This window comes from Capra hircus, chromosome 11 (genome assembly GCF_001704415.2).
Source record: "Capra hircus breed San Clemente chromosome 11, ASM170441v1, whole genome shotgun sequence".
Classification (NCBI taxonomy): Eukaryota; Metazoa; Chordata; class Mammalia; order Artiodactyla; family Bovidae; genus Capra; species Capra hircus.
This window is the reverse complement of record NC_030818.1, coordinates 106,133,045-106,156,368: the sequence shown is the minus strand read 5'-3', so window position 1 is coordinate 106,156,368 and position 23,324 is coordinate 106,133,045. Positions and strand designations below refer to the sequence as shown.

The 23,324-nt window shown below is 61.9% G+C and overlaps 2 protein-coding genes across 4 annotated transcripts; one reads left to right on the top strand and one right to left on the bottom strand.

Moving 5' to 3' along the window:
• LOC102182048 (endoplasmic reticulum mannosyl-oligosaccharide 1,2-alpha-mannosidase) lies at positions 66-11,449 on the top strand. 3 transcript variants are annotated; one of them, XM_018056265.1, is made up of 13 exons: positions 66-313; positions 883-991; positions 1,678-1,793; positions 3,433-3,587; positions 3,832-3,941; positions 5,121-5,306; positions 5,987-6,135; positions 6,518-6,706; positions 8,144-8,331; positions 8,951-9,071; positions 9,521-9,718; positions 9,796-9,927; positions 10,519-11,449. In XM_018056265.1, the coding sequence occupies exons 1-13, from the start codon at positions 206-208 to the stop codon at positions 10,720-10,722; spliced, it is 1,965 nt and encodes a 654-aa protein (XP_017911754.1). In that variant the 5' UTR covers positions 66-205; the 3' UTR covers positions 10,723-11,449. The 3 variants fall into 3 exon arrangements, with proteins under 3 accessions (XP_017911754.1, XP_017911753.1, XP_017911755.1); XM_018056264.1 differs by having other exon boundaries at positions 8,144-8,334; XM_018056266.1 differs by lacking the exon at positions 6,518-6,706 and having other exon boundaries at positions 8,144-8,334.
• On the bottom strand, positions 12,946-18,061 carry DPP7 (dipeptidyl peptidase 7). The gene is made up of 13 exons (XM_018056263.1): positions 16,872-18,061; positions 16,432-16,545; positions 16,213-16,352; positions 15,947-16,110; positions 15,591-15,726; positions 15,433-15,514; positions 14,965-15,131; positions 14,749-14,809; positions 14,281-14,399; positions 13,828-13,984; positions 13,626-13,690; positions 13,368-13,438; positions 12,946-13,269 (listed from the first exon to the last, which is right to left on the bottom strand). Exons 1-13 carry the CDS (start codon positions 16,951-16,953, stop codon positions 13,161-13,163), a joined length of 1,467 nt encoding a protein of 488 aa, XP_017911752.1. The 5' UTR covers positions 16,954-18,061; the 3' UTR covers positions 12,946-13,160.

The following is a 23,324-nucleotide window of genomic DNA, read 5'->3' as shown; positions in this document are numbered from 1 at the left end:
CCGGGGCCGCGGCGGCGCACGCAGGCGCAGTGGGGCTCCGGAGGCGCGGCGGACGCGCATTGGCGGCGCGGCGCGATGGGCGGGGAGTTGACGGCGCTGCTATGGCCGGACTCCCGACTCCGACCCGCCGGTCTCTCAGCCCGGCTCGCAGCTGGGCTTCCTGACGCCGCCGGAAGGCGCGGCCCTTCGGGCCCCCGCGGCCGTCATGTACCCGCCGCCGGCGCCGGCGCGTCGGGACTTCATCTCGGTGACGCTGAGCCCCGGCCGGAGCTACGATGGCGGCCGGGGCCTGAGGCGTCGCTCCTGCTGGCGGGTGAGGGGCGGGCCGGGCGGCCGGGTCGGCGCTTCCCCGGGCTGGGGTCTGGGGGCCGCGCGCGACTGCGGCCGGCCTCGCGGGGCCCAGGCGAGGAGGGCTGCGGGTCGCCCTCGGCCGTGCACCGTGGGCGCAGACGGGCTCTGCGTCGGTTTCCTTTCTCCAGCCCCGACCGCTGGGGCTTCACAGGTGGCTCGGCGGTAAAGAACCCGCCTGTCGAGAGGGGACGCGGGTTCGATCCCTAGGTCGGGGAGACCCCCCTGGGGGAGGAGGTGTCTCCCCACTCCAGTGTGCTCGCCGGGAAATCGCATGGACACAGGCGCCTGGCGGGCTACAGTCCATGGGGTTCCAACGGAGTGGGACGCTACGAGCCACTAGCACCCACGAAGCCGGTGCGGGGTGTCGGCTGCAGTACCGCTCCAGCCTGCGGCCCCCGCTTGGAGGAAGCGTCCCCGGTTCAGAAGCAGCTGGGCCTCGGGAATTGCTCCTCATCCTTCCGGAGTCTGACACGGCAGGAGAGATTGCTCGCTGTGCTCCTTTCAGTAAAATGGTCCTTGTCTGTCCCTCAGAAATGGAAGCAGCTGTCAAGGTTACAGCGGACGGTGGTCCTCTTCCTGCTGGTGGTCCTGATGCTCGTCGGCCTCTTGTCCTATGTCCACGTGGCTGACGAGTGGGCAGGTACCAGCTGCATGATCCTCGGGCGTCCTGAGGGCTGTCTAAGGGGCGGCACAGCAATCTGGCAGCGGCAGGAGGCCTAGACTTCAGCGAGTTGGCAGGAAGTGAGATGAGGAGGAGCCTAGAATGTCCCCAGCCCCCCCGCTAGAAGGTGGCTGTTAATCTGCGGCGTGTGACTGTTGCCCAGACGTCTGCTGTGAGAAGCGGCCTGCCGTCCGGCCGTCTCACATGAGATCCAGGTCCGAGGGTGCACGCGGAGTGTGCACGCACTGTGTTGCAGGCGCTTCCTGGCACGCACTGCAGTGCTGGGAAGGAAGCGCAGGTGCCGGGAGGAGGGCAGCTCCCTCCTGGGTTCTGCTCGCGGCTCCTTGGAGGAGGAAAGCTGCAGAGCCCCCGCGGGTCACTCCCGTGAATGGCCCGTGGGCCACCGTGGGCCCTCCTTGAAGTGGAAAAGATAAAGGCCAAGTGTTTGGGTTGTGGGTGGGGATAAAGACAGAAGCTGCCAGGAGCTAAGGGCAAGGTTTGCGTCCCTGTGGCACTCTGGAATCCCTTGACCTGCCCTTTTTGGAGGTCCCGGCCTGTCCCATTCTTTCCAGGAGGGCTGGCTGTGTAGGTGCTGTTTCCAGCGCCCTTTGACTCTCCTCTGGGCCTTGAGGCATATTTGAGATAAAATAGACTCTCCTGTTTAGCTGTGGACAGCAGGTCGGCGGCAGCATGGCAGATGAGACCAGCAAATCCTCCCGTCTTGCCAGCTCCTCAGAAAGCAGCTGAGAACCCAGAGGCCGTGGCGGGGCTGTCGCCTCAGGTACTTGGAGTAAGCTGAAGGTGGAGGCATAAGTGGGGTCCAGGCCAGAAGCGCTTCAGCACAGCAGGGGCTGCTTGAGAGGGACTGGGATGACTTCTGCTTCCTGCCGTGCGTCTGAGGTTCTAACCTGAGCCGCCTTGCTCTGGGCTGGTGGGACGGAGGAGACGAGGAGGGAGGAGGAGGGCCATTCTGTCCTCCGTCCTCTTCGCCTGTCTGGTGCTCCGGGTCCTTGGGAGGTGAGAGAGACCGTCCCTTTTCTCTGGGAGCTACTGGCCGGGAGCAGTCAGGCGGGGGCTCCCCTCTGGACCTGCCCAGACGGAGGTGCTGGGGCCTCCGCCTGGGGTCAGCAGGGAGGAGTGGGAGTTGGCAGGTGCGTGGTGCCTGCCATCCAGAAAGGGTGGGGGCAGGGGTGAGGCCGTGTCCTGGGGGGCCCCGAGCCGTTCAGGGAGCGAGCGGGGGCGGGGGAGCACGTGGAGACGAGGGCGAGGGGTCAGCCAGAGCCAGGGCAGGTCCCACCCCAGGAGAGCGGCCGGCCTCTGAGAGCCCAGGGTGCTCTGTGCCAGGGACACGCTCCCGCGGGCTCGGGTGTCCAAGTGCCCAGGCGCCCCCAGGGAGAGGCTCTGGGACTGATGCTGGTCTCACGCCCCGCAGGCTGCCTGCTCTCACCCCGTCTCTCTGCAAGGTCTGTGTGTGAGAGAGCCGGTTTCTCCCTTTAGAGCCAAGAGTGTTCCTCCTGTCACTTCTGTGACCACTCTCGTGTGCTGACTTCACGGTCATGTGCCAGCAGAATGTGGCTGTCTCTCCCCCGAGAGACACGTTTCCACACCTCAGCATCCATGACCTGGACGCTGGTGTCCAGGAGGGGCCTGGAAATGAAGGCGTGAACATCCACATCTCCTGCGGAGCGAGTGTTGGGGCCCCTGTGCATGCTGAGGCCGCTGGCACCTCCTCTCTGGGTCCGATGCCGACACTCGTCCCCGAGACCTGCTTCATCCATGGAGCTTTGTTTCGGCCGCAGCTACTCTCGTGATCCAGGGGCCCGGCTCTGTGGGGTTTGGATCTTGGAAGGGGGTGACTTCACGGATCCTCCACCAGGGTGTCCATGGGTGCTGCAGCCAGAGGCTTTTCCAGTCACGAGTCTGTGTTCTTGGGAGCTGGAGGAGTTGCTGTCACAGCCGCTGTTGGGGCTGGAGCCAGGACGAGTGCGGCCTCGCACAGCGCTTTGTCACTGACCGGCCGCCTCTGCCGCAGCCTTCCGAGGCTGAGGTGGGAGTCCCGGGCGCAGGCCTGGGCAGTGTTCTCTGTGGCTCCATCGACGGGGATGGGGTGGTTGAACCCTGGCCTGCTACCCTTAGGGTCTGATTCCCAGACAAGCTCTGGCCAGGGGCTTAACTGACCTCCAGGGCTATACTCGCCCATAGGTGGAGCCTCCATCGGAGTCAGAGCCAGGAGCTGCTGAGAAAGGGGCTCCTCTCGAAGCTGTGCATTGTATGAAAAGCGGAAATCATTTCCTCTAGGAAACTGCAACTGCTCAGCCAGCCCACAGCGCTCCCTGTGTGGCTCCGGGTCTGACTGGGGACGGGGTGTGTCCTAGAAGCGGGATGGAATCATTGTACGAGTGACTCTTGTCTCTGTCCAGAAGCCCCAAAGGCATTTCCGACGAGGACCCCCCAACCTGCAGATTAGAGCGCCTGAAGGAGACCCCCAGGAGAGGAGGCAGGACCAGGCCCAGAAGAGGGCAGAGGTGGTGGGAGAGGCTGGCTGGGGAGCAGAGGCGCAGAGAGACGGCCTCAGGTACCAGGAGTGTCAGAGACGGTCTGAACGTGGGAACCATTGTTTTCTGATTTTTTTAACACAAAGTGCTAATAAGTGTTTTCCTGTGTTTCAAAAGGCGCACCCTTGTGGAACAGGGTGTTTATTGGCTTGTCCATTCTCGGTCCCCTGGGTAGCCTGCGAGTTTGAGCTTGAGCTTGGTGGCAGCCTTGGGGCATCTACACCTCTGTCCCTACTCTGAGCATTCATGTTTCTCTCCCTGCAGCTGGAGGGGAGCAGGGACCAAGCCACAGCAGGGCACTGAACCTCTTGGCAAGAAGGCAGAGTTCCCCCCGAGGCCTTCCCCAAAGGCAGCGAGGATTCAGCCTAATCCAGGTAAGGCCCGCCTGCCCCCACCCTGGCCTCAGCTGCCGTTCGTCCTGAGGGTCGCAGCGAAGGACACGCTGGAGAGGAGGGCTGGCCGTGCAGCTCTTGCCGTCCCTCAAAAGCTCTGCTCAGCCTTGGACACCCAGGTGGACCAGGCTCCTGTGGGTCAGGCACTCTCGGTATCTTTGGTGACGACGTCTGGCTCCTAGAGAGGTGTCTTTCAGTATCCGCTGGTGCAGCCATCGTGACTGTTATTCTGAATTCTAGTAGAGACGCCTGACAGTGCGGTCACGGTCTCAGCTGAGCAGGGGAGGGACTCAGCCGTGCGCATGCGTGTCTCCACTCTGCTGCGCCCTTTCCTCCCGGGCAGAGTGCCTGTAACGCCGAGCAGGGTTCCGTGTGCTGTGGCGTAGACCCCTGTGTTTACCCCTTTAGGACAGAGCAGTAGAGATGAGTCTGTCCCAGACTCCCTGGCTGTCTCCTCCCCGCTTCGCTTGCCTGGCAGCCGTAAGCTCCTTCTCTAAGTCTGTGGGTCCTTCTCTGTTCTGCCGCTAAGTTTACTTGCATCGTTTTTTCTTCGCTTCTATGTGTAAGAGATGCCGACGCATACTTCTCTTTTGTCTGGGCTGCTTCATTGGTTATGACAGTCTCTGGCCCCGTCCCCGTTGCTGCAGACGCCGTCACTTCGTTGTCCTGAGTGGCTGAGTAACATCCTGTGGTTTACGTGTAACACGTTTTCTTTCTTCATTTCTCTGTTGATGGACACTCAGGTCGCCTCTGTCTTGCTTTTGTAAACACATTGCAGTGACATTGGGGTGCCTGAATCCTTTCAGTCGTGTTTTTCTCCGGATCTATAGCCAGGAGTAGGTCACGGGGTCATATGGTAGCTCTATTATTGGCTTTTCAAGGAACTTCCATATTTTCCGACGAGACTGTCTCGTCAGGGTCATCACGTTTGATGTCCGCACGCCAGGTGGCACACCCAGGCGTCCTGGGTCCCCTGCGTTCGCTCCTTCCTGGAGGCTGGTCCCTGCTGGGACCTGGTGGAGGCTGAGCAGCCTGGGCCAGGTGGCAGTTGCAGCTTGGGCCTTCACTGTAGCCTAAGGTGCCCCCAAGGGCAGGCTCACTGGCTGTGGGGCCACAGGGCAGGTCTGTCTGGGTGCCCACGCCCTGCTTTCCTCCTCCCAGCCTCCCAGAACGCGCGCCAGAAGGCTGTGGTGGACGCCTTCCTCCACGCATGGGCTGGATACCGCAAGTTCGCCTGGGGCCACGACGAGCTGAAGCCCCTGACCAGGTCCTTCAGCGAGTGGTTCGGCCTCGGCCTCACGCTGATCGACGCCCTGGACACCATGTGGATTCTGGGGCTAAAGAAAGGTACCTGCTGTCCCTGCGGTGGGCTCGAGCTCGCCGCGCGTGACCCTCGGGCCCGAGTGAGCCGGGTCTGGGAGGCGACCACATGCCGCGTCCTGCCGGGCTGTGCTTCCCCCTGTCCTGGCTGCCAGAGTAGCTGTGCTGGCCGCAGGCGGTTCTCTGTCCCCACACGTCCGTGCGCCCTACGCCTCCTGAAGAGCGCCGAGTGTGCTGGAGGGTGGCGTCCAGGGGTGTTTGCAGCCGCGTTTCCGCTGCGGTCAGGAGGGCCCTGTGGTGGGAGGCAACATGGGACCCAACGCGGTGGCCGGCCGCGCCCTGAGTCGCCCTCGGTCCTTGTCGGTGCAGACAGGGTGAGGCGGGTGGCGTGTCCCCAGGTGTCTGACCTGGCGCACTCATGGCCCTGTTCCGTCTAATACTTGCACCGCAGCCCTCCAGCCACTCACTCCTTCGTGCTTCTCTGTAGCGTGGCCTTGACGTCGAGCACTTGTGCTCACGCTGCACGGCCTTCCCCTAGCTGCACGCTGGCCCTGGGTATTCTGTGCGGTTGGAGGACTCGTGGGCCCCCCTCTTGCATGAGGAGGTGATGTCGGAACCCTGCAGGGATTTGCACAGCCCCGAGGGCGCGGCCAGGGAAAGGCTGGCCTGTTAATTTTCCCCTGTGTCTCTGCTGTTCCACGTGGCAGAATTTCAAGAAGCCAGGAATTGGGTGTCCAAGAGGTTATTGTTTCAGAAAGATGTGGACGTCAACCTGTTTGAGAGCACCATCCGGATCCTGGGGGGGCTTCTGAGCGCCTTCCACCTGTCTGGGGACGTCCTCTTCCTGAAGAAGGCTGTGAGTGTCCTGGCACCGGGTCTGTTCGCGTCCTGGGGGGACTGGGGTCTCAAGTGCTCAGCAGTCAGTGCTTTTCTCTTGGGACTGGGCTGTGTCGGGCGTTTGTTTCCAGTTCCGTCTCCTCCCGCTCTTGAGTCTGTTTCTGAGTACGTGGGTGGCTGAAGCAGCATTGGGCCAGCCTGCTGCCTGCCTGTGAGGTCATTCTGAACTAACTGAGTCCAGCTCGGTTTTGTAGCTGGCCAGGGTTGGGTCACGTGAAGCCAGCCTACTCAGGTCTGTCCACTGAATTTGATGAAAACGGGTGTTGGGCTTACCATCGTGTCATGGAGACAAGGCCGCTGAGCAACAGGAATCGTTGACTCATCGCTGTGTTGTGTATCAGGAGGATTTTGGAAATCGGCTAATGCCTGCCTTCCGAACACCCTCTAAGATTCCATACTCCGATGTAAACATTGGCACTGGAGTTGCTCACCCACCCCGATGGACCTCTGATAGCACGGTGGCTGAGGTGACAAGCATTCAGCTGGAGTTCCGAGAACTCTCTCGTCTCACGGGGGATAAGAAGTTTCAGGTATGGCGGGGCTCTGCCCCCGGCTGAGGACTGTGGGGTTCCTGCGGGGCCGTCTCTGGCTCCTGGAGGCGACTGCAGGTCTGCGTGGTTGTGGGTCCTGGGCCACCAGAGTCGCGTCGGTGTTGGTTCCTGTCCCACGTTCTCCTGCAGAATCGCATTTTCTGGTGATGCCGGAGGCGCAGGTGGGAGAGGCCTTGACTGGAGGCTGAGTCCTCTGCCTGGCCTGCCCCGCGGGTCCCGACAGCTGGCGGCTTGTCCTGCCGCGCTTGGCGTGGCCTGGTGTCCACTTGCCGCCATCCTGGGCCCTCCTGCAGTGCTGAGGGCCGCCTGCTGTGTTGTGGCTGAGTGCCACGGGGTGTGTTGGAGCTCTGGGTTTTGTAGTGAGGTCAGCGTAGGTGACGTTGTTGTCGTGGCACCCTGCCTGGGCCCCGCACACTGTCCCGGCTGGGCAGCTGGCGCGGTGTGCCGGCGTGGCTCCTGCTCGGCGGCGCTGGCATATGTGTGGACCGATGGTGGTCCTGTTTCTGTGCCTGGCTCTGGCTGTCTCTGTCTTCAGCAGCGTCTGCCCTCTGCTTTCTCAGGGCCCATGCTATGGCGCGTCTGTCTGCGTGTCGGCATCCGCTCAGGTTTCCCTGTTCTCTCCGCTCACCCCCATCTTGTTTTTTGTTGAAATGTTTGTGTCAAGAGGCCCTGCCCTCTCCCGTAACTGTAGCTGTCTGTGCTCACGTGTCTGGCCGTCGTCACCCTCTAGAACTGTCCCCTCCACCCAAGTGACCCCAGCACTGTTCACCGCCTTCCCGCTCATGGCTCCAGAGCCCTGGGCAGCCAGGCAGGGGCTGCTGTCCAGAACCTTCCCCACGCTCAGTGGGCACGTCTTCTGCCATGGCTGCAGTCTGGGTGGTCAGTGAGCCTGCTGTCCCAGGGTGGCTTGACCGGTCAGGAGCCTGCCTTTCTCAGCTGAGAGCACTCCTGGCGGGGCGCACTCTTTTCTCGGCTGATCACCGCCAAGCTGCAGCCGGTGAGCTGCTGGGGACGTCGGCAGGAGGGCTCCGGGCTGGGTCAGCCTGTCCAGACGCGCCTTTGTGCGCCATCCAGCTGTCACTTCTCCCTCCTCACGGGTGTCTGGCAGTGTCTCCGGTTGCGGTTGAGTTTTTGATTAGTGGTGTGTTCCCGTGTGTGTGTCCACATGACGTGTCTTTTATGTAGGAGGGCGCCAGCAGGTCCCTGGCCAGGCCCTGACATGGGGTCCTGTGCTGTCCTGAGACTGGGACACCGTCTCACCATGCAAGCCACTTGCTCCTAACCTGTCCTCCCGGCTTGGGGCTAGGAAGTGTCTCGCGGACAGCTTCAGACCCGCAGTCGGCTGTCCAGGTGCTGAGTCAGAGGGCAGCCCCTCTGCCCAGCCCACTCGCTCACCGCCCCCGCCGTCTGCCCCAGGAGGCCGCAGAGGAGGTGACGAGGCGCGTGCATGGCCTGCACGGAAAGCTGGACGGGCTGGTGCCCATGTTCATCAACACCAACAGCGGCAGCTTCACCCACCTGGGCGTGTTCACCCTGGGCGCCAGGGCCGACAGCTACTACGAGTACCTGCTGAAGCAGTGGATCCAGGGCGGGAAGAAGGAGAGGCAGTGAGGCCTGTTTCTCTGCTTTCAGGGCGGCCCCCTGGGCTCGGGGTGGCGGGGCCCTCTGTGGGGAAGGGTGTTTCTGTCCATCCTATATGCAGAGCAAGGGCCGGCCACCGGCGTGGGCAGACGGGGCTCTTCCCTGGGGCTGTGGCTGCTTGGTCATCGGCTCCAGTGGGAGGCAGCCAGGGCCGTGTGGGACTCCTGGTGCTTAGCGCTTTGACACTGAAAACTCACACGTTCCCAGGGAGCAGCCTGGTCGCTCCTTGTCCAGTTATAAAATAGAGATGAACCCCAGTGGGGCGCTGGGGTCCTCTCAAGCCTCAAGCCTGGGGGTGGCTGTGTCCCAGGAAGTGTCACTGACTGGGGAGCCCTCAGGCTGGTTCAGGATGAATCAGGCTGGCCGAGGCTGGTCTCCATTGGCCCCTTGGGGCTGGTTGGGAGGCAGTGGCCTCACTGGGGTGGGGGCAGCCCAGAGGCCCGAGAGGCTGACCCCCATGGGGCTGGCAGGGCCGGGCCTCATAGATCCCAGGGGACGGGAGCTCGGGGCCGCGCCCTGCTGTGGACCTGAGGGCGGTGCGCCCGCCTGGCTAGAGCACACGGGCCCCGCTGGTCTGCGCAGGCTGCTGGAAGACTACCTGGAAGCCGTGGACGGGGTCAGGAAGCACCTGCTCGCTAGATCCGAGCCCAGGAAGCTGACCTTCGTGGGGGAGCTCAACCACGGCCGCTTCAGCGCCAAGATGGTGAGTGGGAGCGGGTTTCCCTGATCTGGCCTCAAGGCAGCTGAGGACCCAGCCTCAGTGCTTGGCGTCTGGTGGCTCGGAGTGGGGACGACCGGGGGGACCTCGTGGTCCTGGCCGTGGAGCGTGGGCGGTCCCGGGTGGATGTGGGTGTCCCGTGAGAGCAGCAGGAGCTGAGGTCCGTGGGGAGCCAGGGCCCCCACCCCAGAGCCCGCGCCTCCTCCAGGCCTCTGCCCTGCGTGTCTCTCTCTCCACGCTCTCGGGGAACCCCCACTCCCAGTTGCGCCCCCTCCTGCTCTCCTGCAGCCAGGGCCCCGTCAGCCTTTGAGGTGGCCCTTCCAGAAGCTTCTCCCCTGCCTGTGTGGGGCCCCGGGCGCTTGGCCTGCAGCTCAGTCCCCTGTCTGAGGCCTGACGGCGCTGGACCCGCTGATGAGGTGACCCTGTGGTTTCAGGACCACCTGGTGTGCTTCCTGCCGGGGACACTGGCTCTGGGTGCCCACCACGGCCTGCCTGCTGAGCACATGGAGTTGGCCCAGGCGCTCATGGACACCTGCTACCAGATGTACCGTCAGATGGAGACGGGGCTGAGCCCCGAGATCGCACACTTCAACCTGCAGCGCACGAAGGCTGTGAAGGACGTTCAGGTCAAGGTGAGCTACGCCTCGCCCAGGGCTGGGCCAGATGGGCATGCCGGGGGGCACCTCCTGAGCCCACGTGCCCCCCCCAGGCGGCCGACAGACACAACCTGCTGCGGCCCGAGACCGTGGAGAGCCTGTTCTACCTGCACCGCCTCACGGGCGACCGCAAGTACCAGGACTGGGGCTGGGAGATCCTGCGCAGCTTCAACACCTACACGCGGGTGAGCCCCCGCCGGGCCCCAGGGCCTCACTCTCACCTCCCGGGGGCTGCACCGGGAGGCCCTGCCCTGCTGTGAGGGCCCGGGGGGTCGGGGCGTCCGTCTCTCCTCTCTGGGGACACCTGTGTCGGCACACAGAGCGTGTCTCTGCTGGGCCCTCCGTGTGGCCTGGGCAGCGTGTTTGCGCCCAGCGGGCGAGTGACCTCTGGGCCGCTAGTCTCCAGGCCAGGGGCCACAACCAGCACCATCCCCTGCTCTGCCCAGGGCCCACTGCCCACCCTGGCAGGGCTGAGACTTGACCTTCGCCCTGTGGCCCCTGAGGTGGACTCTCCACCCCTCGGGTGGCCCTGGGGCCTTTGTGAGGCCTGCACAGGTTTTGGAGGTGGCACTTGGCATCTGGTCACTGAAGGGAACCATGGCTACCCTCCAGGTGGCCATTCCCCCTGTGGGCTTTGGTGTCCTCCCCGCCCCAGACCCTGCCCTAGGGGGCCGTGTGTTCTGGGGTGGGCCAGTGCCCCGGGGGGCCGCCTCTGGCTGGCAGCCCTCCAGAGGGCTGAGCCAGCATCGTGACTTGCGGTCTCGCCTCTCGAGCAGGTCCCTTCGGGCGGCTATTCTTCCATCAGCAATGTCCAGGACCCCCGCCACCCCCAGCCCAGGGACAAGATGGAGAGCTTCTTTCTGGGGGAGACGCTCAAATACCTGTATCTGCTCTTCTCCGACGATCCTGACCTGCTGAGCCTGGACGCCTACGTGTTCAACACAGAGGCTCACCCCCTGCCCATCTGGGCCCCCTCCTAGGGCGGGATGGCTCTCGAGTAGGCGCTGCCCAGGAGGCTGATACGTGCTGTCTGTGAGGATGCCTGTCGGCAAGGCCCGGGCCCTGGCCTTGGCTGTGCGGTGACCCCCCAGCTGGCGGCACGTCTCCGGGCCGGGCTGGTGACGGAGGCCGGCGGGCCGCAGGGCCAGGCTGTCTCGGGGCCTCGTGGCTGCCTGGGGCGGCCCCTGGGCGTCTGGTGCTCTGCCGCTGACTCTGCTCCTCGCCTGGTTCCTGCTGGATCATCGTTTGGAACACGTGGGAATAAATGGGCGGTGTGATTCTGGGGAATCTTGTCCACTCAGCGAGTTTCTTCCTTCTTCCTAGAAAATCAAATCAAATGACTACATTCCTGAAGCCTGAACACTCTCCTGCTGCCCTGCAAGGGCTTCCTCGGGGTCCTGGGCAGCTGGTCACCCCAGGCCACTTTGGCCCAGAGCCCGTGATGTGATCAGAGATGGGCTGAGGGCACAGCCCAGTGCAGCCCAGCTTCAGGGTCACAGCCTGTGAACACGCCTGACCCAGGGGCTCAGGGCGTCCTGACCTCGTGGGGCTTCGGGCTCCTGGCTGGCTGTGGTGTTTACATGTTGGACTCAGGGATCCGCCCCTGCCTTTACAGGGCTGGGCAAGGCTGGGAGGCATGTTCACCGGCTCCCAGCCCAACAGATGGACTTCTAATCCATGATAAAAGTACACTTTTTCTGAATGGCATCTGGTTCGTCTTTATTTTCTGATTTCCAGCGTGAGGTCAGGGCAAGGGGCAGCTGCGGGTCTGGTCTCCCATGTCCAGACGTCTGCTTTGGCTCTGGTCCAGGAACTTTCGGAACGTCTCTGCACAGCACGAGTGCTGGGCGCAGCGGCCCCAGGGTGAGGTGTGAGGTGCTGGCGGTGGGCCTCAGTGGGCCCTCGCTGTGCCCGCTGCCCTGGGCGCGGGGCATCAGCGCCTGCTGCTCCTTTCAAGGTGCCTGGCTGGCCTGTCACGTCCCTTCTCTTCAATGGCAGCACCCAGTCCTTATCGCTGACCAGGGCGTGAAAGTGGAATTAAAAGATGCCTCTTCCTTGGAAGGGAAGCTATGACCAACCTAGATGGCTTATTGAAAAGCAGAGACGTTACTTTGCCAACAAAGGTCTGTCTAGTCAAAGCTGTGTTTTTTCCAGTGGTCGTGTATGGATGTGATCGTTGGACCACAAAGAAGGCTAAACGCCAAAGAATTGATGCTTTCAAACTGTGGTGTTGCAGAAGACTCTTGAGAGAGTCCCTTGGTTCTGCAAGGAGATGAAACCAGTCAGTCCTAAAGGAAATCAGTCCTGAATATTCGTTGGAAGGATCAATGCTGAAGCTGAAACCCCTATACTTTGGCCAGTTGATGCGAAGAGCTGACTCATTTGAAAAGACCCTGATGCTGGAAAAGATTGAAGGCGGAAGAAGGGGACGACAGAGAATGAGATGGTTGGATGGCATGACTGACTCAGTGGACATGAGTTTGAGTAAACTCCGGGAGTTGGCGATGGACAGGGAGGCCTGGTGTGCTGCAGTCCATGGGGTCGCAAAGAGACACTGCTGAGCGACTGAACTGAAGTGACCAGGGTGTGGCTTTCCAGCAAGAAGCCAGATCCCCGGGCTGGGCCCAGTCCCAGCCCAGCACCCTCATGCGCCGGGCTGACTCTTTCCCTGGGTGTGTGAGGAGACACGTTGCTGTTGCCAGCAGACTCTGCAGGGCCTCCCCACCACCCTGACTCAGCCGCAGTTGGTCCCGATGGCCCTCCTGTGTCCATCCTGTGAGGCTTCCGTCCCCCTCTTGCCCACGGGCCCAGTGGGGCTTCTACCCAAACGTGTGCGGGGCCTGCCTCTTGGTTTTTGCCTGTGCACAGAGACCCAGCCGGTGGGCCCACGGTGTGCCCCGCCTCCACCCTGCAGCTCAGGAGCCGCTTCGGCGATGGTCTGTCCAGACCCCAGACCGCAGCCTTCCTCCTTGACGTTCCGCAGCCCGGTGGGGCACAGTCGGCCCAGTGAAGCAGGTTGCCCCCCACCCTGTGCCACCCTGGCCCCAGGCGGGTGGACTTGGGGGCCACAGGGGTCACTGCAGTAGTTGGGGACGGAGAGGACGGCTGAGAAGGGTGGAGGGTCGCTGGGGCGGCCGTCGGTTGTGGGATCTCTGGTTTTCCTGCCACGGTAAAGGCCTGCGCGCCCTACCCACAGGATAGCATGCGGAGCCGAGGACTCTGCTTTATTCAGCAGCCACGTTGAGGGGGTGGTGTGAGCATGCCAGCGTCCAGGGTCTCAGACGGGACAGGGATAGGACCAGACACGCCTGACAGGCCAGCAGTGTTTGTCCAGCACCTCCTTGGGCAAGGCCCTGCCCACCCTGGCATGGGTCTGGCTGCAGGAGCCGGCCGTCTCTGGCCCTGTGGCAGGCAGCCTTCAGCCCCGGAGCCCTGTGGGCCTCGCTGCCTCCACCCACTTGCCGATGAGGGCGGCCTCCAGCCTTCGGGCCTCCACCACAGATGCAGGGTCGTCTGGGTGGGAGGCTCTGGGGGTGGGCAGGGAGGCACTTAGCTGGCTGGCCCCGAGCCCAGCCACCCTCGCCCGCCCGACCAGGCACCACGCTCCCTCCCCAGGCAGGCCCACCTGAGGTCCAGGTGGTGCGCCCCCCCATGGATGGTGATGGCCAGCACCGACGTGCTCAGGTTGCTCTGGATCTGTCGGAGGAGCCCGTGTCAGGGGCGCATGCTCTGGGCTGAGCCCCCGCCCACCGCCTGCTCGTCCCAGAAGGTAGGATGCAGCTCCCTCAGGGGCTCGAGGAGGGTGGCCTCGTTAGAAAGGAAAGTGGCCGTGAACAAGCAGATGCCAGGCCACTGAAGGAGGAAGGGCTCCCGCGTGACTCACCCCGCCCCGCGCCCAGGGGTCCAGGTCTCCATTGGAGAAGATGATGTTGCTGGCAGCTGTAATGTCTGAAATGGATGGAGGGAGCGTGGTGGGACGGGGGAGCCCCCTCACCCTGACCCAGAGGCCAGGTCCTGGAGCCTGGGAAACAGCCCGCTCAGTGCGGCGGGAGGAACCGCGCCCCTACCCCCGCCTTGGGCCTCACCGCCCCCCCCGAAGCTGGTCTGCAGCCAGTCCTGCCGTGGCCACACGCCCCACGTGTCCAGGCAGTACTGCTGGCGCTGGGCTTCAGTGAAGGGCAGCTCAGGGAAGAGGTCTGACACGTTGTTGCTGGAGAACGTCAGGTTGATCTCAGTGCAGGCCTGCGGGACGCTACACTGATCAGGCCGGCCCATGCAGCCCCAGGCCCCCAGCGCTGCCCCCGCCCCCACAACCCGGCGCCCGGCCGCCCCGGGCTGCCCAACCCCTCTACCCGGCCGCCCCGGGCCCCCAACCCCCCGTACCTGGCAGTCCCAGGCCCCCAGCCCCCCATACCTGGCAGTCCAGGCCCCCCAGCCCCCCATACCTGGCAGTCCCAGGCCCCCAGCCCCCCATACCTGGCAGCCCCAGGCCCCCAGCCCCCCGTACCTGGCAGTCCCAGGCCCCCAGGCTCCCGTACCTGGTAGTCCCAGGCCTTGGCATCACTGCCCAAGCCACAGCCCGTGGGGTCGGCACAGGCCTGGTACTGCAAGTAGATGTCGTAGCACGGCTCTGTGCCCGAGGAGTTGTACACCAGCCCTGGGGGAGAGGGCTGCTGAGGCCAGGGGCCTGGACACCTGCCCTGTCCGCTCAGAGGGGTCCTGCAGGGGTCGGGGCTCTCGGGTCCAGTGGGTCCAGAGAGGACTGGGGTGTTGGTCCCGGGGGGCGGGACAGCCCACGTGACGTGCTCTCTCCCAGCAGGGTGGGCTGGGGCGGGGTGTGTCGCCCCGTGCACTACGGGCCTTCCTGAAGGAAGCGGGGGCCCACAGGGGTGGCCACTTCCTCCCAGGGGCTCCCCACCCCACACCGCCCTCCTGGGGCCTGGCTGCCGCCCACCAACTCAGGGCCCCCACACTCAGCACTGGCCTGGGCAGAGGGGCAGACGCACCGGCCAGTGAACGAAGCCCCGTGATCCTTGAGCTCTCGCTCAGCAGCCGGCTGCAGCCAACCTGGGAGAGCACGGAGTACCTCAGCAGCTGCACCCCCCCATCCCTCCCTGGTCCCAGGGCTGAGCGGGCGCAAGGCCCTGGGGCGGGCTGCTCTGAGCACCCCAGGGTGGCCAGGCCCCTCCCCGGATTCTGGGCGGCAGGGGCAGGCGCCGTGCCTGGACAGGGTGGGCAGGAAGGTGGCCCACAAAGTCAGTGGCGTACGGGTAGTCCATCATGGCCAGCACGGTGAAGGCGTTCCGGGCGAAGCCAAAGAGCTGGTTGAGGTCCTTTGGTCCGGAGAGGGGCTGGCAGGTACCGAACTCCTGGCTGATGACGTGCGGAGCTGCAGGGGGGTGACATGGGCCTGTGGGGGCTGCAGGGTGGGACGCGGGCCTGTGGGGACTGTGGGAAGAGGACGCGGGCCTGAGGGGGCTGCGGGGCGGGGGACGCGGGCCTGAGGTGGCTGCAGGGGTGCGGGGACGCGGGCCTGTGGGGGCTGTGGGAGGGGGACGTGGGCCTGAGGAGGCTGCGGGGGGGGGACACGGGCCTGAGGGGGCTGCGGTGGGGGGACACGGGCCTGAGGGGGCTGTGGGCCCACGTGGGGAGGCGGGATGGTGGCGGTTGGAGGGGGGCAGCCGCCTCACCTCCCTGCTGGAACAAGTCCCTGATCTGCCGGAACGCGTCCTGCACGGCCCGGGCACACTCAGGGCTCTGGCCTTGGAAGTCCTGGAGGGAGGAAGGGTGTGGCTGCACCCACCAGCGGGGCTGCCCAGGGGAGGGAGGGGCCAGGGCCTTGGCTTACCGCCGAGACATCCTGAAAGAACTGGTAGGGGTCGCCGAGGCCTGCCGCCGAGACCACAGGGGCGCTGGCCGCCAGCGCTCCCGCCACAAGGTGCGGGTACTTGATCCTCAGGTAGGCGCTGAGCATCCCCCCGTAGCTGACACGGTTGCAGAGTTAGCCTGGGGCACCCCCAGCGCCCCGCCGCCTGCAAGGGAGACTCGGCAGCCTCTCAGCCTGCAGGCCACATTGCGGACACCCACGTCCTCTGCCTTCTCAGGGCCTCCCGCCCCATACCCGCTAGGACCCCACGCGTCCGAGACCCACAGAAGTTCTGGACGGGGCCAAGCTCGCTTGCTGGGGAGAGAAGGGAGACACACCTGCCGCCGAAGGCAATGGCCGGGGCATCGGGGGCCTCGAGCTCCCGCCGGAGCGCCCGGAGCAGCCCTGCGAAGTCAGCCAGGGCCTGCTCCACCGTCAGCAGCTCCGTGTACCCACGCCACGTGGACCGCTCACCAAAAGGCAGCGACTTTCCGTAGTAACGCTGCAGGCAGGTGGGCGGCAGGGATGGAGGGGGCTGACTCTGAGCCCCTAGGGCAACACCCCCACACCCCCACCCCCCGCCCCGGCCCCGGCCGGTACCCACGTGCTCGGCAAAGACGACCAGGGCCCCCTGCTGTGCTGCCAGCTCCAGGATGAACCCTGAGTTGTTGGCGAAGGACCACACGTCCCCCTCGTTGCCGGTGTAGAAGAATATGGGCCCCTCGCCCCTCTTCCAGAACTTCTCTGTCGGGTGGAGGTGGGTGAGGAGTGGGGCAGGGTGCTCCCCTTGCCAGCAGCGAGCACTGTCCCCGGGGCAGCTCACCTGTCAGCAGGAACCGCTGGAGAAAGGTCTTGTTCCCAAACCTCTCAAAGTTGAAATGGTCCAGAAGCTGCTCGAAGTAGGCCTCCTGAAACTCAGGGTCCTTGGGTCTGTGGGCTGGAGGGCGCCACACTCAGCAGGGGTGGGGGGAGCCATCGGGGCCACGAGGGACGGGGTTTGGGGGGGGTCCGGCCGGGGCAGGTGAGGTGGATGGGAGGGGGCCAGGCCGGGGCAGGCGAGGTGGAAGGGAGGGAGCCGGGCGGGGGTCCTGGGGGTATGGAAGGGAGCTAGGCAGGAGGCCCAGGGATTGGGGGTCCAGCAGGGGTCGCAGCGGGATGGGAGGGAGCCAGGTGGGGGGGCGCGGGGATTGGGGCCCCCGCAAGGGTCGTGGGGGATGGGGAGTGGGGCCCAGGGCGGGGGTGGGGGCCTTGGGCCACACTCACCTCTGGCCTCCAGGCCTCGTGGTTGCAGCCCCAGCAGCAGGACCAGGGCCCAGGGCAGGGTCGGCCAGGGATGGGGTCTCATGTTCACTTTGCCGGGCAGCTTCAGGTCAGGTGATTGGGGTCACATGACCAGCGGAACCCCTCATGTGACGGCTTGGGCGGGGCTGTGAGCAGCACTTCCCTACTCGCCCAGTGCCAGCTTCCTGGCCCTTCTGTCTGCGTCACCATGGAGACAGTCACCGTGGGGGCACGGAAGTGGGCTGAGGGCGTGAGGGTCCATGCTGGGGCAGGGGTATGGCTGCCCAGCCTCCCATCCTCCGCGGCCACTGTCAGCTCAGACGCGATGCCACGCGTGTGTGGGTGGGAGGTGACCTCCCCGCCGCCCGGCCACCGCCCGGCCCCCTCCCAGCCCGGCCGTCTCCAGAAGGCCTGCCCTTGAAGGGGAGGAAGGGAGAGTTCGGAAGACAGAGATCGGTGGGAGGACAGCTCTCGAGCCCTGGGGTGAGGGGTGGGGTCGGCGGCCCTGGAAAGGAGCCCAGTGCCTGAGAAACCTCGAGGGCCACATGGCGGGCAGAGGAGGGTGAGCTGGGCCTCAGAGCCCGCCCGCGCAGGAGCTGGGGCCGCTCTCGGACACCGAGCTGGGATCCAGGACCCTCTCCCCAACTCCTTAGGCCACCCCCTCTCTGATGCCCTGGTACCCAGAGGACAGAAGGGCCGCACTGCCCTGGGGCCAGTCCAGGGCCTGGAGGGGCCAGCCAGGCCGAGCGGGCGGCTGACTGCAGTCCTGCTTGGGGTGCGGCCCGTGAGCCGGGCCCAGAGCGGGTGCAGGGGCGGGGGTTGCCCCGCATGGACGGCAGAGGGGTGGGGGCTGCCCTTCCCCACTCCCAGGACGGTCCCTGGCCCGCAGGACCCTGGTCTCTGCCCAGGCCTCGCCTGTTGGGTGATGGGCCTGCAGAAAGCAGAGGGCCTGGGGCTGGGCGGGGAGGGAGCCGTGTGCCCCGCCCCCCGGCCCCTGGCTCCCCTCACAGCCGTGAGCTGTGGCTCTCAGTGTGGTGACAATGACCGCCCACCATGTGACACTGCCCTGTGGGTGTGGCCTCCCTGATGTCACCCAGGGCCACAGCACAGTCACCCCCAGTCCCTTCCCCGCGGCCCCATCCCTACACACCCTTGGCTCCCTCGTGCCCCTGTGCCCCCACCCCCGTCCCCATGCCCCTGTGCTCCCGCCCCTGTGTCCCCATGCCCCTGTGCACCAGCCCCTGCGTGCCCACGCCCCTGTGCTCCCGCCCCTGCGTGCCCACGCCCCTGTGCTCCTACCCCTGCGTGCCCGTGCCCCTGTGCTCCCGTCCCTGCGCGCCCCTGCCCCTGTGCTCCCGCCCCTGCGTGCCCACCCCCCTGTGCCCCAGCCCCTGCGTGCCCCTGCCCCTGTGTCCCCGTCCCTGCTTCCCCGTGTCCCCATCCTCTTGTCTCTGTGTGCCAAAGTGGTCCTGTTCCCGGGTCCCCCTGGGCCTGTACCTGTGCTCCCGGCCCTGCATCTAGGGGCGCCTGTCCTGTGCTGAGAGGCCCGCCTCTTCATGGAGGAGTCCCTTCCCGTGGACAGCAGCCTCTCCTCTTGTCGGCAAAGAGGCTGGACCCCAACCCACCGCAGGCCCACTGCATTCCCGCTACAGACACTCCAGGTGGCTCCTCTGTGCCTGGGTAGCAGCGGGAAGTCCCAGAGAGAAGCATCTGAAACCTCTGAGACTCCGGCCACAACTTGTGGCTCTGAGCACGCAGGTACGTCCGGGGGATCAGATCCCTTTCCCCAACTGCCCCAGGCCCCTGACTCTGGGGACAAAGCTGGGACCTGATTCCCCCTCCGCAGCCCCTGGATCTGGGAGCCAGGCCCAGCCCCTTACCAGAGCCTACCCTGCCCCTTTCAGACCTCAGAGCCGCCAGGAACCAGAGGTGGGCACTTGGGATGCACGGAGAGTCCCAAAGTAGGCCCCAGGGCTCTCAGCTCTGACCCACTCAGCGCCCGCAGTTAAGGCCGTGTTCCTCCGTGTGTGTGGGATTGCACGCCTTATAAGTCTGGCGCGCGCTGCGAGCTGCGCGCCCACCCGCACTGTTGTGCAGCTGCCATCACTCTCTCGGACTGTCTCGTCTTCCCAAACAGCAACTCCTCACTCGATGAACGCCGCCTCCCCCAGGCTGCTGAAGGCCCAGGCATCAGTCGGGTCTGACTCTGAGACCCCATGGACAGTAGCCCACCAGGCTCCTCTGTCCATGGGGGTCCCCAGGCAAGAGCACCGGAGGGGGTTGCCGTTCTCTTCTCCAGGCGATCGTGGTGACGAGTCCGTTCGTCACAGGGGTGGAACCCGTGTCTCCTGCACTCCTCCCCCTTCCTGGGATGACCTCTGTTGTCCTGTCTCTGTGAGTCTGCTTATTCTAGAATCCTCATAGAAGTAGAATCATACACAGTTCATCTTTCTTTCTGGCTTTCGCTGAGCACCACGTCTTCAACGCTCACCCACGTTGCAGCCTGTGTCAGGATTCCCTTCCTTTTTTCCGGGTAATTATGAGTCGTATTCCATTCATGGACAGACCCCGCTGTGAAACCCACTCACACCAGACTGTGTCCACCTCTCGCCTATGTTTAAAACGCTGCTGTGAATTCAGGCGTGCGATGATCTCCTCGAGACCTCGCTTCCATCTGGGGCGGGCACACCTGGCAGTGGGCTTGCAGGGCCACGTGGTAGCTCCATGTTTCACTTCTGAGGACGCTCCACTAAAGGTGAAATAACAAGAATATACTTTTTAAAACCTCTAAAACTCAAGAACAAAGTCTCTTGAAACTCAGCTAACAAAAGAGCGTGGAATTGTTTCCATTGTTTCCCATAGAATTCGCATCGTTTACATTCCAGCCAGCAGTGCGCAAAAGTTTCCGTTTCTCCACATCCTCTCCAACACTTGTTTTGTTCAGAGGTAGCCCGGTAAGCTGCAGTCCATGGGGTCGCTAAGAGTCGGGCACAACTGAGCGACTTCACTTTCACTTTTCACTATCATGCATTGGAGAGGGAAATGGCACCCCACTCCAGTGTTCTCGCCTGGAGAATCCCGGGGACAGGGGAGCCTGGTGGGCTGCCGTCTTTGGGGTTGCACAGAGTCGGACACGACTGAAGCGACTCAGCAGCAGCAGCAGCAGCAGCAGCAGCAGCAGGAGTGGTCTCTCACTGGGATTTTGATTGGCGTCTTCCCGACTAGTGACGCTACCTTTTTGGGCCCTTTGTGAGCGTGTGTAAGTCTTCTTTGGAGGAATGTCTCGAGGGGCGGGGGGCAGGGGGTCCCCAGGCAGGCCTCCGCGCCACCCGCAGCCGTGTCAATGTGGACATGCGTGGACATGTATTAGATTATACATATAATGTGCCCTTTTAACCTAAAAAGTGTTTCCACCGTTTATTTGCTGTGTTTTTTTGTTCTTTAATTGGGGGGGGGTGAGTTTTTTTGTTAGTTGTGTTTCAGGAGACTTTGTTCTTGAGTTTTAGAGGTTTTAAAAAGTATATTCTTGTTATTTAACCTTTATTGGATTTCTAGTTGGAGACTATCTTCCCCCATCCTGTGGGGCCTGTGCACTTGGGACAGTGTCCTTCCGTGTGCAGAGATTATTCCGACTATGTCCAAGCAAACAGATGGGGGGAAATGGAAACAGTGGCAGACTTTCCTTCTTGGATCCAGAATCACTGCTATGACAAACCTAGAAGACGCATTAAAAAGCAGAAGCATCACTTTGCCAACAAAGGTCTTGTCAAAGCTGTGGTTTTTCCAGTAGTCATGTATGGATGTGAGAGTAAGACCATAAGGAAGGCTGAGCGCCAAAGAATCGATGTTTTAGAACTCTGGTGTTGGAGAAGGCTCTTGAGAGTCCCTTGGACTGCAAGGAGAGCAAACCAGTCAATCTTAAAGGAAATCAATCCTGAATATTCATTGGAAGGACTGATGCTGAAGCTGAAACTCCAATACTTTGGCCACCTGCTGCAAAGAGCCGACTCACCAGAAAAGACCCTGATGCAGAGAAAGATTGAAGGTGGGAGGAGAAGGGAAGACAGAGGATGAGATGGTTGGATGGCATCACCAACTTAACGGACATGAATTTGAGCAAGCGTCAGGAGACAGTGAGCGAAAGGGAGGGAAGCTTGGTCTGCTGCAGTCCACGGGGTTGCAAAGAGTCAGACACGACTGAGCGAGTGCGCAACAGTGAGAAAAGTCACTGCAGGCGGTGACCGCAGCCATGAAACTGAAAGACGCTTGCTCCTTGGAAGGAAAGCTACGGCAAACTAGATGGGGTGTTGGAAAGCCAAGACATCACTTTGCTGACAAAGGTCTGTCTAATCAAAGCTACGGTTTTTCCAGGAGTCACGTATGGACGTGACAGCTGGACCATAAAGAAGGCTGAGTGCCGAAGAATTGATGCTTTCAAACTGTGGTGCTGGAGAAGAGTCTTGAAAGTCCCTTGACAGCAAAGAAATCAAACCAGTCAATCCTAAAGGAAAGCAACCCTGAATATTCATTGGAAGGACTGATGCGGAAGCCAAAGCACCAATACTTTGGCCACGTGGTGTGAAGAGTTGACTCACTGGAAAAGACCCTGATGCTGGCAGAGATTGGAGGAGGAAGAGAAGGGGACAACAGAGGAGGAGATGGTTGGACGGCATCATCAACTCAACGGACATCAGTTTAAGCAAACTCTAGGAGACAGGGACGGGCAGGGAAGCCTGGTTGCTTCATGGGGTTGCAAAGACCGGACATGACTTGGTGACTGAACATCAGCATAGCTATCAGCTTATTTCTAGACTCGCTCTCGTTTCCCAGGGTCTCCGTGTCGGTCCTAGTCTCATGAAAACACCACACTGTTTTGAACACTGTGTCTTTGTAGGAAGCCTTGAACTTGGGAAGTGTGTTTCTTCTTTGTTCTTTTTCAAGAGTATTTTGGCTATTCAGGGCCCCTTGCAGTCCAATATGAATTTGAGGATTGACATTTCAACTTCTGCAAAAAAAAAAAAAAAAAGTTGGAATTTTGATCAGGACTGCATTGAACCTGCAGGTCACTCTAGGTAGTGTTGGCATCTTAAAGTCAAGTCTTCCCAGGACTTCCTTGTGGTCTAGAGGTTAGGACTCTCCACTTTCACTGCTGGGACCAGGTTTGATCCCTGGTTGGGGAACTAAGATCCAGTAAGCTGAGTGGTGCAGCCATAAAAAAAAAAAAAAGGCTTTCTACCCATGAACAAAGGATACCTTTCTACCTCAGTTCAGTTCAGTTCAGTTGCTGAGTCATATCCGACTCTTTTCGACCCCTGAATCGCAGCACGCCAGGCCTCCCTGTCCACTGAAGCTCGTGTCCGTCGAGTCGGTGATGCCGTCCAGCCATCTCATCCTCTGTTGTCCCCTTTTCCTCCTGCCCCCAATCCCTCCAAACATCGGAGTCTTTTCCAATGAGTCAACTCTTCACATGAGGTGGCCAAAGTACTGGAGTTTCACCTGTTTAAGTCTTAATTTCCATTAGCAATGTTTTATAGTTTTCGATGTACAGTTAAATCACCCCCTTGGTAAAATTTATTTTTAGTTATTCTTTTAGATGCTATTTAAAGTGGAATTGCTTCTTTAATTTCCTTTTGAATTGTTCATTGCAGGTGCATGGAAACGTAGCTGATTTTTTTTTCTGTTAATCTAACTTTCCTGAATTAATTACCTCTAGTAGCTTTCTTAGAGACTCTTGTGTATGTATATCACAGATACTTTCTTTGGTTACCAGGGCAATTGCAGTTAATGTCCTAAATTTATGACAGTGTCCCTAAGTAGACGACAGCGTCACTCGATCACACACGCACACTGTACTCCAAAGCGCCTCCAACCCTCTCTGGTTCACACTGTTGCTGCAGATCACACATCCACGCGTTTGTGCACAGCAACGTAGGTCTGTGATCGCTGTTCATGCCTTCGTCTTTCAGATCCTATAGTAAATACAAAGTGGAGTCGTAACCAAAAATATAATGCTGGCTTTGATACTTGCCCGTAGTTTTGCCTTTGTCTGAGATCTTTATTTCTCCCTGTGGCTTGGCGGTACTCTCTCATGTCCTTTCATTTCAATCTGAAGGGACACCGTGAGGATTTCCTGCAGGGCAGGTCTGCTGGCAACAGACTCCACCGCTGTTTGTCTGGGAACGCCGCTGTTGCTGTTGCGTTGCTTGGTCATGTCCGACTCTTTGTGACCCCACACACTGAAGCACTCCAGGCTTCCATGTTTCTCCTCACCTCCCAGAGCTTGCTCAAACTCATGTCCCTGAACCAGTGGAGCCCTGAATTCTTCATTTTTGAAGGTCAATTTTGCTGGGTACAGGACTCTGCTTGACAACTTTATTCATCCATCACCTTAAATACACCGTTGCCTCCTGGTTTCTACGGTTTTCTGTTTTAAGT